This window comes from Carassius gibelio, chromosome A3 (assembly GCF_023724105.1).
Source record: "Carassius gibelio isolate Cgi1373 ecotype wild population from Czech Republic chromosome A3, carGib1.2-hapl.c, whole genome shotgun sequence".
NCBI classification, from domain to species: Eukaryota; Metazoa; Chordata; class Actinopteri; order Cypriniformes; family Cyprinidae; genus Carassius; species Carassius gibelio.
In genome coordinates this window covers 33383836-33400882 of record NC_068373.1, presented here as the reverse complement: position 1 = coordinate 33400882, position 17047 = coordinate 33383836, and the positions used below count along the sequence as shown (strand labels likewise).

The following is a 17047-nucleotide window of genomic DNA, read 5'->3' as shown; positions in this document are numbered from 1 at the left end:
TGAGAGTGAGGGCAGAGCTGGGGGGTGGGGCCAGTGGAAAGCGGCTGCTCTGATAGTTTGGGAATGAGAGTGAGGGCGGAGATGGGGGCGGAGCCAGTGGAGAGCGGCTGCTCTGATAGTTTAGGAATGAGAGTGAGGGCAGAGCTGGGGGGTGGGGCCAGTGGAAAGCGGCTGCTCTGATAGTTCAGGAATGAGAGTGAGGGCGGAGATGGGGGGTGGGGCCAGTGGAGAGCGGCTGCTCTGATAGTTAAGGAATGAGAGTGAGGGCAGAGCTGGGGGCGGGGCCAGTGGAAAGCGGCTGCTCTGATAGTTAAGGAATGAGAGTGAGGGCGGAGCCGGGGGGCGGGGCCAGTGGAGAGCGGCTGCTCTGATAGTTCAGGAATGACAGTGAGGGCGGAGCCGGGGGGCGGGGCCAGTGGAGAGCGGCTGCTCTGATAGTTCAGGAATGACAGTGAGGGCGGAGCTGGGGGCGGGGCCAGTGGAGAGCGGCTGCTCTGATAGTTCAGGAATGAGAGTGAGGGCGGAGCTGGGGGCGGGGCCAGTGGGGAGCGGCTGCCCTGATAGTTCAGGAATGAGAGTGAGGGCGGAGCCGGGGGGCGGGGCCAGTGGAGAGCGGCTGCTCTGATAGTTTAGGAATGAGAGTGAGGGCGGAAATGGGGGCGGGGCCAGTGGGGAGCGGCTGCTCTGATAGTTCAGGAATGAGAGTGAGGGCGGAGCTGGGGGCGGGGCCAGTGGGGAGCGGCTGCTCTGATAGTTTAGGAATGAGAGTGAGGGTGGAGCCAGTGTGGAGCGGCTGCTCTGATAGTTCAGGAATGACAGTGAGGGCGGAGCCGGGGGGCGGGGCCAGTGGAGAGCAGCTGCTCTGATAGTTTAGGAATGAGAGTGAGGGCGGAGATGGGGGTGGAGCCAGTGTGGAGCGGCTGCTCTGATAGTTCAGGAATGAGAGTGAGGGTGGAGCCAGTGTGGAGCGGCTGCCCTGATAGTTCAGGAATGAGAGTGAGGGTGGAGCCAGTGTGGAGCGGCTGCCCTGATAGTTCAGGAATGAGAGTGAGGGCGGAGCTGGGGGCGGGGCCAGTGTGGAGCGGCTGCTCTGATAGTTCAGGAATGAGAGTGAGGGTGGAGCCAGTGTGGAGCGGCTGCCCTGATAGTTCAGGAATGAGAGTGAGGGCGGAGCTGGGGGCGGGGCCAGTGGGGAGCAGCTGCCCTGATAGTTCAGGAATGAGAGTGAGGGCGGAGCCAGTGGAAAGCGGCTGCTCTGATAGTTTAGGAATGAGAGTGAGGGCAGAGCTGGGGGGTGGGGCCAGTGGAAAGCGGCTGCTCTGATAGTTTGGGAATGAGAGTGAGGGCAGAGCTGGGGGCGGAGCCAGTGGGGAGCGGCTCTGATAGTTCAGTGTAAAGATCTACAGTCACACACACATCACATCTGGAAGATTGAAGCTGCTCTCCTCCAGTGACTGGCCTTCTGTTACTCAGCAGGTGAGATCTGAGACCCTGCTCATGTCTCTCGACTTTAACAAACTGTCTCGTGATTGCTGACAAGGTCTGTTTAAGTGTGTGTGTTGGGTGTGTCAAGCTGTGAGATGTGCTTTGGTCAGCGAGATGCTTAGCTGTACTTCTGTGTAAATATGATAAATCCTGAGAAACATGGACAGTGTGTCAGAGTGTGTCTGAAGAGGGCTGAGAGGGACAGAGGGCCGAGAGAAGAGACGCTTGATACAGGGAGTCGCATTTCTGTTCAGTGCTGAGACAAGTTTCAACTCATCGATCTGAGAAAACACTGGATCCACTCATTCATTCCTGCTGCACTCACACACACACAGACACACACTCACAAACACACACACACACACACACACACACACACTCTCACACTCACACACAGCAACACACACACACTCTCACACTCACACACAGCAACACACACACACACACACAGACACACACACACTCACACACACTACACAAGCTACAGCAAATATCTGTCAAAGTCTTCCCTCAGGTCGCATTTTTATCTAAATAAAACACAGATTATGCCAAAAGAGCTTCTTAGTAATAAACAGGATAAAAACAGAATCGAAGCAAACTTCATAAATTAAGGAAAATCCAAATTCTGTAATAAAGCAGCTCTAACCTGACAAGTGAGGTTATAGAGATCAAGTCAGTTCAGCTGATGACCACTAGACAGTTTTCACACACACTGCTGTGTGTACAGCGCATAATCCCACAAAACACTCAGTAATATGTTCAGTCAGACTGAAGACAGAATGATATTCAGCTCCAGTCAAATATCGCTTCAGTTCAGTGTCAGTTTTGCACAATTCATTAACCATGAACACATTTGATTCAGCTTTAAAGCAGCTGTACAGAAGATAATGTCATTATTCTGGTTATGTTTTGAGTCGGTGCAGTCATGTTGATTATAATACTGATTATTATGTCTCTGTGTGTTTTCTCTCTGTCAGTCATGTTGATTTTACTCGCTGCCATTTTCATCCTCCACATCACCTGCATCTGTCTGCTGCTGGCTGCCACCATTCATAACGTGAGTGGGCGTGACCGGGGGCGGGGCTTCATTCACCCACTCATTACTTATTCATTAATTCCAAATCAGACAGGGTCTTACCTCAGGGTCATCCTCTGTCCAGGCAGGGATTCTCTCACAAACACTCTGTCGCGGTAGATTAGGAGCATGCGTCACACACACATTGAGCGCAGTGTTTGGAAACTGGAGAAAATGAAGCAAAAAAGTCAAATCTTGAGCAAGTGTTTCACAACAGGACAAATATATTTATATGACTTAACTTCACACTGAAAGATATTCAAAGTTTCTGGATCTCATCGCTAAAAAATTATGGTTTTATGTAGTAATATGTTACATTTTTTATAGTTCATAATATACTATATTATAATATATATGTATTATACTATATTATAATTATGATTGATAGTTATTAGTAATAAGACAGAAAAGTTTGCTAATGCTACAGTTTGCTACGGAAGAATATGATACCAGAAGTTCACGAGGAGCATGTTCTCATTCATGCTGATGTGTGTGTGTGTGTGTGTGTGTGTGTGTGTGTGTGCAGGCCTGGTGGGTGACTGAAACAATGTCCACTGATATTTGGGGTCGCTGGATTCTGATTGGAGGAAACTGGAGCTACACAGAGAATCTTGGTCACTATCCTCAAGGTCTGAACATGTATATTAATCAGTGCAGTGTTAATTAATCAATCAATCAGCACTCACACAGACACACTAAATGGGTTTTGTGAATCTCACAGATCTGAAATCTCTTTAAAAACTTAATATGTACTATTTCTCAAATTTTGCATCAACAAGTTTTCTGTAATGCAGCAGCAAACTGAGATTTATTCCTGTTAATGTTGCTTCATCTGTGTATGTGCATGGATTTATCTGAAGTGTTTCTGAAGCAGACATCAGACGCTCAGGTGTGTGTTTCAGAGTATCTGCAGGTGGTCCAGGCCAGCTCTGTGCTCGCATGCCTCTTCTGCATCCTGGGCCTGTTCGTGTTCGTGGCTCAGCTCTACACAATACCTAAAGGAAAGCGCTTCGTGTTTACTGGAGTCTTCCAGCTGCTGGCCTGTACGTGTAAGACTCACACACACACTCACACACACACACCTCTCTCTGAAGACTGTGTCTGTGCTCTTCAGGGCTGTGCATCATGATCGCAGCCTCCATCTACACCAACATCTTCCACAAAGACAAGGACCCGGGCTGGTACGGAGCCTCCTTCATCCTGGCCTGGATCTCCGTCTGTCTCACCTTCATCTCCTGCATCTCCTACTTCATCCTGCGCAAGAAGAAGGCGTGAAGAACACACTCTCACACACAAAGACTACAGACATCCACTATCTCTAACCCACACACACACACAATCTGCATCAGTAGATGTTTAAACGCTCGTCACATGCTGTCGATGATGATCCTCTGATCTCAGAACTGCTCAGGTCTCAACGCATCTCTAGATCACAGATCTTATCCATTATATAGCTTAATGTAAAATAATGTCTTAAAATCATAATGTTTAAATCTGTCATTGTTTTGTTGTAAATGTAGTGTTTTCACAGTAGTTTAACATTAGTTACAGTGATTATTCAGTAAGACTACCTGATTGTGTTTGTTTCTTGTAAAATGTAATAATTGTAAAATGCTTATCATGTGTCCCTTACTACTGATCTGGTCCACCAAGGGATTTGACCAATTTAACCAATCAAATATTGGCCACTGCAAAATATCATTACCATCACAACATGAAATAATTTGATAATTATGATGTTGCTTTAAAAAAAAAAAAACTTCACAATTGATAAGACAAAAACATTTGAGACATTTTCATCAACAAGTTGGTAATGATCCTTTGTTTTAGTGATCAAGAAATTCTGAAAGACAAAAGATTTTTTTAAATAAATAAATTACATGTGTTGAATGTTTAGATCAGTAATTCTTAAAGTGTGGTCCGCCATTGCCCCCTAGTGGTCCGCGAAAAGATGACCTAAAACTCTCCTCTTTTTTCATGTGTAAAATCCCAGTAATTTCAGTGATATTGGTGGACATTGAGGGGAACATTCTTTTCAGCATTTTATTGTTACCATAGTTACAACCATAGACTTCCTATACCCACCACCTCAGTTTTAAACTAATGGAATGGCATTAAGTGGGGCCTAGGCTGTGTTTAAGTTGCAGTGTTTAATTGCAGTTTTTTTTTCCACATGTGCAGTTTGTTGTTCATATTAAGCTGCAACTCATTTCGCATTTACTTTTTCAAATTAAATACAAATTAATATAATAGTTTCTGATCATATTATTGCATTTGTGTTTGAATAATTAGTTTTTGACTTGAAACAGTCGCATATTAAACTTAAATGTAGCTTATCCTTCCTATTTGTTGGTTTTTGGGGGCGTGTTAGAGTGGGATTCTGTTAGGTGGTCCTCAGAAAAAAAATGGGAGATAAAGTGGTCCTTGGGCTGAAAAAGTTTGAGAAACACTGGTTTAGATAATCAGTCCAATACTGTGTGTGATAGTCATACGTTTCAGTGTGGATGAGCAACTTTTGGAGAACGTTTGAAAATGATAGTGTGGACGCGGAGTGTTTTTTGGATGTTGGGTTGTTTTTATAGTTTTGAGCACTTTTACATTGCTACAACAGCACAAAACACCCACTTTACACTTTACACTTTACATCATTCAATTCAATTCAATTCAATTCAAGTTTATTTGTATCAATCAATCAATCAATCACCTTTATTTATATAGTGCTTTAAACAAAATACATTGCGCCAAAGCACTGAACAACATTCATTTGGAAAACAGTGTCTCAATAATGCAAAATGATAGTTAAAGGCAGTTCATCATTGAATTCATTGATGTCATCTCTGTTCAGTTGAAATAGTGTCTGTTTTAATTTGCAATCAAGTCAACGATATCGCTGTAGATGAAGTGACCCCAACTAAGCAAGCCAGAGGCGACAGCGGCAAGGAACCGAAACTCCATCGGTGACAGAATGGAGAAAAAAACCTTGGGAGAAACCAGGCTCAGTTGGGGGGCCAGTTCTCCTCTGACCAGACGAAACCAGTAGTTCAATTCCAGGCTGCAGCAAAGTCAGATTGTGCAGAAGAATCATCTGTTTCCTGTGGTCTTGTCCTGGTGCTCCTCTGAGACAAGGTCTTTACAGGGGATCTGTATCTGGGCTCTAGTTGTCCTGGTCTCCGCTGTCTTTCAGGGCAGTAGAGGTCCTTTCTAGGTGCTGATCCACCATCTGGTCTGGATACGTACTGGATCCGGGTGACTGCAGTGACCCTCTGATCTGGATACAGACTGGATCTGGTGGCCACGGTGACCTCGGAACAAGAGAGAAACAGACAAATATTAGCGTAGATGCCATTCTTCTAATGATGTAGAAAGTACGGTGTTATGTGAAGTGTTCCGGTTCCAGTTTACCTAATTAATGCAGCCTAAAAATCCTTTAACGGATTTGGATATTAAAAGCATATTAGTATGTTATGTGTATGCCAGGTTAAAGAGATGGGTCTTTAATCTAGATTTAAACTGCAAGAGTGTGTCTGCCTCCCGAACAATGTTAGGTAGGTTATTCCAGAGTTTAGGCGCCAAATAGGAAAAGGATCTGCCGCCCGCAGTTGATTTTGATATTCTAGGTATTATCAAATTGCCTGAGTTTTGAGAACGTAGCGGACGTAGAGGAGTATAATGTAAAAGGAGCTCATTCAAATACTGAGGTGCTAAACCATTCAGGGCTTTATAAGTAATAAGCAATATTTTAAAATCTATACGATGTTTGATAGGGAGCCAGTGCAGTGTGGACAGGACCGGGCTAATATGGTCATACTTCCTGGTTCTAGTAAGAACTCTTGCTGCTGCATTTTGGACTAGCTGTAGTTTGTTTACCAAGCGTGCAGAACAACCACCCAATAAAGCATTACAGTAGTCTAACCTTGAAGTCATAAATGCATGGATTAACATTTCTGCATTTGACATTGAGAGCATAGGCCGTAATTTAGATATATTTTTGAGATGGAAAAATGCAGTTTTACAAATGCTAGAAACGTGGCTTTCTAAGGAAAGATTGCGATCAAGTAGCACACCTAGGTTCCTAACTGATGACGAAGAATTGACAGAGCAACCATCAAGTCTTAGACAGTGTTCTAGGTTATTACAAGTAGAGTTTTTAGGCCCTATGATTAACACCTCTGTTTTTTCTGAATTTAGCAGTAAGAAATTACTCGTCATCCAATTTTTTATATCGACTATGCATTCCATTAGTTTTTCAAATTGGTGTGTTTCACCGGGCCGTGAAGAAATATAGAGCTGCGTATCATCAGCATAACAGTGAAAGCTAACACCATGTTTCCTGATGATATCTCCCAAGGGTAACATATAAAGCGTGAAGAGTAGCGGCCCTAGAACTGAGCCTTGAGGTACTCCATACTGCACTTGTGATCGATATGATACATCTTCATTCACTGCTACGAACTGATGGCGGTCATATAAGTACGATTTAAACCATGCTAATGCACTTCCACTGACGCCAACAAAGTGTTCAAGTCTATGCAAAAGAATGTTGTGGTCAATTGTGTCAAACGCAGCACTAAGATCCAATAAAACTAATAGAGAGATACACCCACGATCAGATGATAAGAGCAGATCATTTGTAACTCTAAGGAGAGCAGTTTCAGTACTATGATACGGTCTAAATCCTGACTGGAAATCCTCACATATACCATTTTTCTCTAAGAAGGAATATAATTGTGAGGATACCACCTTTTCTAGTATCTTGGACAGAAAAGGGAGATTTGAGATTGGTCTATAATTAACTAGTTCTCTGGGGTCAAGTTGTGGCTTTTTTATGAGAGGCTTAATAACAGCCAGTTTGAAGGTTTTGGGGACATGTCCTAATAACAATGAGGAATTAATAATAGTCAGAAGAGGACCTATGACTTCTGGAAGCACCTCTTTTAAGAGCTTAGATGGTATAGGGTCTAACATACATGTTGTTGGTTTAGATGATTTAACAAGTTTATACAATTCTTCCTCTCCTATAGTAGAGAATGAGTGGAACTGTTCCTCAGGGGGTCTATAGTGCACTGTCTGATGCGAAACTGTAGCTGACGGCTGAATGGTTGCAATTTTATCTCTAATAGTATCGATTTTAGAAGTAAAGTAGTTCATAAAGTCATTACTGCTGTGGTGTTGGGAAATGTCAACACTTGTTGAGGCTTTATTTTTCGTTAATTTAGCCACTGTATTGAATAAATACCTGGGGTTATGTTTGTTTTCTTCTAAAAGAGAAGAAAAGTAATCAGATCTAGCAGTTTTTAATGCTTTTCTATAGGATATGCTACTTTCCCGCCAAGCAATACGAAACACCTCTAGTTTTGTTTTCCTCCAGCTGCGCTCCATTTTTCGGGCTGCTCTCTTTAGGGTGCGAGTATGCTCATTATACCATGGTGTCAAACTGTTTTCCTTAACCTTTCTTAAGCGTAAAGGAGCAACTGTATTTAAAGTGCTAGAAAAGAGAGAGTCCATAGTTTCTGTTACATCATCAAGTTGTTCTGAGGTTTTGGATATGCTAAGGAATTCGGATACATCAGGAAGATAACTTAAAAAGCTGTCTTTTGTGGTAGAAGTGATGGTTCTTCGATACTTGTAACAAGAAGTAGAATTTACAATTTTGGCTATATGAAGTTTACACAGAACTAAATAATGATCTGAGATATCATCACTTGGCTGAATAATTTCAACACTATCAACATCAATTCCATGTGACAGTATTAAATCTAGAGTATGATTTCGACAATGAGTAGGTCCTGAAACGTGTTGTCTAACACCAATAGAGTTCAGAATGTCTATAAATGCTGATCCCAATACATCTTTTTCATTATCGACATGGATATTAAAATCACCAACTATTAAGACTTTATCTGCAGCCAGAACTAACTCGGATGTAAAATCACCAAACTCTTTAATAAAGTCTGTATGGTGCCCTGGTGGCCTGTATACAGTAGCCAGTACAAACATAACAGGGGATTTATCATTAACATTGGTTTCTCTGGATAATGTTATATGAAGCACCATTACTTCAAACGAGTTATACTTGAAGCCTGCCCTCTGAGAAATCCTGAAAACGTTATTATAAATTGAAGCAACACCTCCCCCTTTGCCTTTTAGACGCGGCTCGTGTTTATAACAGTAATCTTGGGGGGTGGACTCATTTAAAATAATGTAATCATCAGGTTTTAGCCAGGTTTCTGTCAAGCAGAGCACATCTATATTGTGATCAGTTATCATATTATTTACAAAAAGTGTTTTCGTAGAAATGGATCTGATATTCAATAAGCCAATCTTTATCATTTGTTTATCCATATTGCATTTGTTTTTTATTTGTTGAACCTCAATTAAATTGTTAACCTTAACTTGGTTTGGACGTTTTTTGTATTTTCTAGTTCGGGGAACAGACACAGTCTCTATAGTGTGATATCTAGGTGAAAGAGTCTCTATGTGCTGAGAATTAACTGACCTCTGTGACGGGAGGCAGCTAGCAGACGGTCGGTTTAGCCAGTCTGTCTGCTTCCTGACCTGGGCCCCAGTTAGTCAAGTATAAACACTAAGACTATTTGCCATATTTCTAGACAGAAGAGTGGCGCCACCCCAGGAGGGATGAAGACCATCTCTTTTAAACAGGTCAGGTCTGCCCCAAAAGCTCGTCCAATTGTCTATATAACCTATGTTATTCTGTGGGCACCACTTAGACATCCAGCCATTGAGTGATGACAATCTGCTATGCATCTCGTCACCACGGTAAGCAGGGAGGGGACCAGAGCATATTACAGTGTCTGACATCGTGCTTGCAAGTTCACACACCTCTTTAAAGTTATTTTTAGTGATCTCCGACTGGCGAAGTCGAACATCATTAGCGCCGGCATGAATAACAATCTTACTGTATTTACGTTTAGCATTAGCCAGCACTTTTAAATTTGCCAAGATGTCAGGCGCTCTGGCTCCCGGTAAACATTTGACTATGGTGGCTGGTGTCTCTATATTCACGTTCCGTACAATAGAATCACCAATAACTAGAGCACTTTCATCAGGTTTCTCAGTGGGTGCAACACTGAGTGGGGAGAACCTGTTTAATGTTTTGATCAGAACAGAAGAGCGGTGTTTTGACCCACGACTACGCTGCCTCACCGTCACCCAGTTGCCCTGCTGCAGGGGCTCTGCTGGAACCGGACAATGTACAGGAATCCCTGAGCTAGACGCATCCAAAGCCATATCTAGAGCCCTAACATTCTTACTGTCCTCAATTAAAGTTTGGATGCGTGTCTCTAATTCTGAAATCTTCTCTGTCAGCCTAACTGTTTCCCTGCATTTATCACATGTGAATCCCTCATCAGCGACAGAGATAGATAAACTGTACATGTGGCAAGAGGTGCAAATAACGATAGTAGGCAAAGCCATTACTCACCGTGCTTGATGAAATATTCTTACTGCGGTTGTTTGATGAACTTGTGGAAAACTGCAGCGTGAGAGAGGAGAGGAGAAAAGAAAACGCTAATGACAAGCTAACGAGTGCTAACGCTTTGCAGGTGTACTGCAGTCACGGAAGAGTGAACGATCAAAGTTAATCTGATAAGATTGATCGGTAATATCAGAAATATGGTGTGAATTAAGTTATATTTTACAATTAAAAAAACAAACAAACAGACAGTGATAGTAAGAAAGATTATAGAGAAAAAATATAAAATAAAAACAGCTACATGGAGCTATGATTAGCTACAGAAGGCCAACAGGAAGTAGAGAAAACACTGTCCAACAGCGACACCCTCCCCAACAGCGACACCCTCAGTTAGTATAGCGCTTTTTACAAAATAAATCGTTACAAAGCAACTTTACAGAAAATTATGTTTCTACAATATTTAGTAGTAGCTAGTAGTTTGTGTACATTTGACAGGATTTTAGAAAAAAATAATAATAATAATAATACAAGACGTAGTCAGCTAGACGATGAACTATCAATATTATTAATTAAGTTATTATATGATTCAGTCACACATTTAGCAATAATTGTTAGTTCTGTTTTTTGATTCAGGGTTAGCATCATCTGGGGTCCTCTGAGGGCCAGCATCATCTCTTCTCAGGTGTTCTGGATCCAGACTGGAGCTTGTGTAAATCCTAGTTACCACGGGATGTAAATCCCGTGGCGAAACATAGAAACAAAATACAGACATCATTAGCATAGCTGCTGATCCAACAAAGTAAAATTAGTTTAACCCAAGTTAATGAATAAAAATGCACCTTTGAACAGATGCAACTACACTCACAATTAAAAAGATACATTATTCGAATGCTTGGCGAAAGAGATGTGTTTTTAATCTAGATTTAAACAAAGAGAGTGTGTCTGAACCCCGAACATTATCAGGAAGGCTATTCCAGAGTTTGGAGCCAAATGTGAGAAAGCTCTACCTCCTTTAGTGGACTTTGCTATCCTAGGAACGACCAAAAGTCCAGCGTTTTGTGACCTTAGGGTGCGTGATGGGTTGTAACGTGGTAGAAGGCTAGTTAGGTACGCTGGAGCTAAACCATTTAGGGCCTATTGGTAAGTAATGATAATTTATAACTGATACGGAACTTAATAGGTAGCCAGTGCAGAGACTGTAAAATTGGGGTAATATGATCATATTTTCTTGACCTGGTAAGGACTCTAGCTGCTGCATTTTGGACTATCATCATCTCTTTACACACTGATGATGCTGATGATTTCAGAAATATTGTTTTCTTTTCTGTTGTGTTTTGTTTCAATATAGTGATCTACTTTTGAGCCTAATAAAGCCTTTTCTTATTGAGCCTTATGTCTGCATGTGTTCCTCCTTTTGTTGCTTCCCTTTGAGCCAGGGGTTGTAACAAATTGGGGGCTTGTCCTCATTTAGTTTAGGGGAAAAAAACTGTCTTAAGTATGATACTGTGATAATAGTTTTTTATGGGGGAGCACGCATACCTGAGTTTGTTTAATCATCGTGCAAAACCACCAGTTGGTAAGTACATTTGTGTAATATTCTTTTTTTGAACGTGAGTTTTCCCTGTAGGTATAGCGGCATGTTTCTTCTGAGATGTCAAGTTTGTTGAATGTGGGTAGCAGTATTTACTGTATCTCAGGGCCACATCATGGTATTGAAGGCTTTGGTGGTTTTACAGGTTGTGTTTTCACCCAGCGGGTTACAGTTAGTAAGTTTCCCCCACAAGTCAAGTCAAGTTAAGTCATCTTTTTTAATATAGCGCTTTAAACAAAATACATTGCGTCAAAGCAACTGAACAACATTCATTAGGAAAACAGCGTCTCAATAATGCAAAATGATAGTTAAAGGCAGTTCATCATTGAATTCAGTGATGTCATCTCTGTTCAGTTGAAATAGTGTCTGTGCATTTATTTGCAATCAAGTCAATGATATCGCTGTAGATGAAGTGACCCCAACTAAGCAAGCCAGAGGCGACAGCGGCAAGGAACCGAAACTCCATCGGTGACAGAATGGAGAAAAAACCTTGGGAGAAACCAGGCTCAGTTGGGGTCAGTTCTCCTCTGACCAGACGAAACCAGTAGTTCAATTCCAGACTGCAGCAAAGTCAGATTGTGCAGAAGAATCATCTGTTTCCTGTGGTCTTGTCCTGGTGCTCCTCTGAGACAAGGTCTTTACAGGGGATCTGTATCTGGGCTCTAGTTGTCCTGGTCTCCGCTGTCTTTCAGGGATGTAGAGGTCCTTTCTAGGTGCTGATCCACCATCTGGTCTGGATACGTACTGGATCCGGGTGACTGCAGTGACCCTCTGATCTGGATACAGACTGGATCTGGTGGCTACGGTGACCTCGGAACAAGAGAGAAACAGACAAATATTAGCGTAGATGCCATTCTTCTAATGATGTAGCAAGTACATAGGGTGTTATGTGAAGTGTTTCCGGTTCCGGTTTACCTAATTAATGCAGCCTAAAAATCCTTTAACGGATTTGGATATTAAAAGCATATTAGTATGTTATGTGTATGCCAGGTTAAAGAGATGGGTCTTTAATCTAGATTTAAACTGCAAGAGTGTGTCTGCCTCCCGAACAATGATAGTGTGTCCAGTGCAGGCTAAGTTATAGGTCATCCAGGACTCAGATGCATGCAGCGCATTTTATGGAGGACTGTTTCCTGATCCTAGGAGTGTAGACTACAATGCCAATTGTTCTGACTCACAGCCTGTAAGTACATTTCATATTTAAAGGGTTCTTCGTGATTCCAAGTTTCAAACTTTAGTTAGTGTGTAATGTTGTTGTTAGAGTATAAATAATATCTGTAAAATTCTAAAGCTCAAAGTTCAATGTCAAGCGAACATTTTTATTTAACAGAATTCGGCTACAATGAACGACCCGTTTGGACTACATCCCTCTAGTTCCTGCAGTAATGACGTCACTAAAACAGTTTTTTGACTAACCTCCGCCCACATCAATACACAAAAAAGGGGGCGTGGTCTTGTTGCGTTCAGACGGAGAAGAGGAAGAGCTGGCTTTGTGTTTGTCGCCATGTAGTTGAAACGCTGTTATTTTCATCTCTGAGTCCAATCATCTTTGTTTGGGCTTCCCAGGGACGCTGTACTTGGAGATCAATGCTTACAATTTATGTTTAACTCAGTTCCCGAAAATTATAATCCACATGTAAAACTACGTGCAGCACGTTTTGCTGAGGACAACTTCCTCAATCTCAATCAGTTTAATGCCGGATTCGCACAAAGATTATTCTTGAAAGATGGAGCAGTTCCCTCTTTGTCTGGAGAAGGCGTTGTTTATGGACCACAACCGGTAAGTGTATTTTATTATTTAAGTTGGTGCTTTAACAGTTTCTGTAACTTATTACACAAAGGGCAACACTGTTTAGCTTTGTTAACTAGGGCTGTGCAAAAAAAAACGAATGTGATTTTCATGCGCATCTCGTCAGTAAAGGCGTTCTGTGATTATAAGTACATCTCCAGCACGTGCATTCTTTTACTGTCTATGGTTCAGATCAGGATTGACAGGTTTTCAAAACAAATCCTGCCCACTTGCTTCTCAAAACTAGTCCAAAACTAGTCCAATCGCATTTCCAGGAGTGCAGCGTGCGCTCAGCTGGTGTCGAATCACAACACAGGAACCGCTGGCCCAATCAGAACCCGTTACGTATTTCTGAAGGAGGGACTTTATAGAACAAGGAAGTCATCAGCCCATTTTTATGACAATGAAAACAGAGGTATACAGATAAGTTAATTGTGTGAAAAATACTGTTTTTTTTTTACACACGAAACATGAACACGTTATATTGCACACTGTAAACACAATTAAAGCTTCAAAAAAGCACGAAAAAAGGGACCTACTAATGCCACTAATGATTCAAACATGAGTTTTGAGCAGTTTACATTAGCGTTTGTTGTTTCTCTGATCACATTTCAGACATGATTTAATGTTTACATGGCGCGATACACAAAGCAACACATAAAAACACAGTATAAGTCATTATAATCAGTAATTATGTCCACACTGGTTGTAACTAATGCCTCGTTTGTAATGGGTTTTATTGGTTTTGTCTGGTCATGCCGGGAGACAGCTTCACAGTATGGTGAGGGGCGTAACATTTCCCTCACACGCTCAAGGTATTCAGCCAATCACAATGCACTGGAAAGCTGGCCAATCAGAGCACATCTTGCTTTTCAGAATGATGAGCTTTGTAAAAAAATGACGCTTTTCTGAAAGACACAGAGGAAAAACAATAATTTACAATATGTGGAAAAGTTTTTTTTTTTTTTTTACCTTAAACCACAAACACATTTCAATAAACCAAATAATGCTCTTTTTAGCAGCATCATATGACCCTTTTAAATGAGATTACTAGCTGAGACAAAGGCAGCTTGGACTTGGGATGTTGGATTGTGTTTGGTTTGTATTGGTTTGAGCACTTTTACATTGCTACAACAGCACATTACACCAGTTCAGCTTTACACACTGATGATGCTGACGATTTCAGAAAACTTGTTTTATTTTCCGATGTGTTTTGTTCCATTATAGCGATTTACTTTTGAGCTCAAAGCCTTTCTTATTGAGCCTTATGCCTGCATGTGTTCCTCCTTTTGTTGCTTCCCTTAAAGCAGGGGTTTTAACAATGTTTGCATTTCTAACATGTCTCACTATTTCTTCAATCTGCTAATGAAACCACTTTCAGACAATAACATTTTCTGAATAAAAAGTTTAGGAATAAAAAAAATCTATTCTAACATATGTATAACAAAGAAGAAGATAACAAACTGAAGACTGAAAATGTAGAAATACGATATTTGTTGTGGGCGTCTCCGTTAATTTTATCAGCAACAGCTGCCACTCATTACTAATCTCCTATATAATGGCTTGTCTCACGTCTTGTGTTTGTGAGATCGTTGTTTCATGTCATGGTGTTTACCCCCGTCTGGCTTCTGTGTAGTTTGCGTTTGGATGTCTGTGTTTCCCCAGAACCTCATCCACTCTCCGCACGATCACTCAGCCACGGACACTTACCTTCGGCTCTGTTCCCCGCAGTGCCTGTGCCACTCTCTCCTGCTGCCTCACACCGTCAACACCCGGACTCCTCACCTGCACTCCATTACCGTCTGGACTTCTCACCGCCTTAATCATCCCTCTGGAGTGTTCCCGTATCATCGTCTTTGTGTGTCTTTGTACAATATCTCATCATCTCATTAAACCTTGTTAACTTGCTATTGTTTCCAGACTGTCCTTTCACCAGCCATCACAGAAAGATCTCACCAACATGGAAGCAGCGAGCACCAACACCCTCACCGATTTCATGCACCACAGCGTCAAGAGAATGGATCAGCAGCAGGAGAGCATCTGGAACACCGGACGCGCTGTCCAAGCGCTGGTGGCACAGGTGTCAGAGCTCACCCAGCGGATCCATCAGCTCAAATCTCCCACTGCGCCCATCGCATCGCCTGTGCCGACCGTTCCTCCGGGGATTCCCCAGGACCACTTCGGCCAGAGCCGCGACTTCCGGCGCCGGAGAATTACGCTGGTGAGCCAACTTTTTGCAGAACATTCCTTAACAAGTGCTCTATGCATTTTTCCCTGCAGCCCCGCACTTTCGCCACAGAAGAATCCAAGGTAGCGTTCACGCTCACCCTTTTATCGGGCAAGGCTGCCTTATGGGGAACAGCGATGTGGGAAAATTAACATCCGTGCTGTGCCTCGTTCCACCTCCTATCTGACGAGATGAAGAAAGTTTTCGACCGGGCCGCGACCGGCAGGGAGGCCGCCCATCGCCTCTCGGAACTCCGACAAGGACATTCATCTGTCACCGAATATTCCATCGAGTTCCGTACCCTGGCGGCCGCGTGCCAGTGGAACGAGGCGGCGCAGTGGGATAGATTCCTGCATGGGTTATCCGACCGTGTTCAGCAGGAGATCTACCTCCTCGAGCTGCCCCCTACTCTCAACGAACTCATCGACCTGTCGTTGCGGGTGGAGGCCAGGTTTAATCGCCTGGGCCGCCAACACAGTCCTTCCAGACTTCCATTCTCTCCCAGTAGGGGGCGCTTGAGTCGAGAGAACACGGTCGGTTCTGTCGACGATCAGGAGCCCATGCAGGTGGGTCGAGCTCGGCTGTCCCGGAGGGAGAGGGAACGGCGGAGGTCCCAAGGACCAATTTTATACTGTGGAGGCTCTGATACTAAACAACTACTCTTGCCCGGTAAAAGAGTCAGCCCGATAATAAACCTGAGGCTACTATCGGGTGGGATCTCCGCCGAGAAGTCCTCACCCACATCATCGACCCTTCTTCCAGGGAAACTGCGGTGGAAGAATTTCACTGATTCTTCACTTGCACATCACCTGAACATTCCTGTCCTTCCTGTGTCTCTCCCCATCTCCCCATCAACGGCCAGGAACTGCCTCATGTCACCCACCATACTGAACCCATCACACTCATCACATCCGGCAATCATCAAGAAACCATGTCCTTTTTCCTCATGGACTCCCATGTTGCTCCCATTGTTTTAGGTCAACCCTGGTTGTTCAAACATAATCCACGAGTGGAATGGGGTTCTAACACTATCACATTGTGGAGTGAAAGTTGTCATGAGTCTTGTCTGGTTTCTGCCTGTCCTGTTATTCCTGTTTCTGTTTTTCAGAAGGAGACCATGGCGTTGCCAAACGTGCCCGTTGAGTATCTGGACCTGAAGGAAGTGTTCAGTAAGTGCCGGGCTGCTTCTCTTCCTCCGCATCGTCCCTACGACTGTGCCATAGACTTGTCACTGTCAGGAAAATCTCCACCTAAAGGCAAGTTATACTCTCTTTCTATTCCTGAGAGGGAGGCCATGGAGAAATATATTTCTGATTCCTTAGCCTCTGGGTTCATCCGTCCTTCCTCATCTCCAGCGGGGGCGGGGTTCTTTTATGTGTGTAAGAAGGATGGTTCTCTGCAACCTTGTATTGATTACCGAGAGCTGAACAACATTACTATTAAGAATA

General features: G+C 43.0%; 1 protein-coding gene and 1 long non-coding RNA gene across 2 annotated transcripts; one reads left to right on the top strand and one right to left on the bottom strand.

The window, feature by feature from the left end:
• Positions 1-1342: 1342 nt before the first annotated feature.
• Positions 1343-4896, top strand: LOC127956442 (epithelial membrane protein 2-like). Its single transcript, XM_052554334.1, has 5 exons — positions 1343-1476; positions 2463-2542; positions 3087-3189; positions 3463-3603; positions 3675-4896. Exons 2-5 carry the CDS (start codon positions 2465-2467, stop codon positions 3833-3835), a joined length of 483 nt encoding a protein of 160 aa, XP_052410294.1. The 5' UTR covers positions 1343-1476; positions 2463-2464; the 3' UTR covers positions 3836-4896.
• A 216-nt stretch (positions 4897-5112) lies between these two features.
• Positions 5113-12536, bottom strand: LOC127956527 (uncharacterized). Its single transcript, XR_008153581.1, has 2 exons — positions 12394-12536; positions 5113-5862 (listed from the first exon to the last, which is right to left on the bottom strand). It is a non-coding gene; the product is annotated as an uncharacterized LOC127956527 (long non-coding RNA).
• Positions 12537-17047: the final 4511 nt, after the last annotated feature.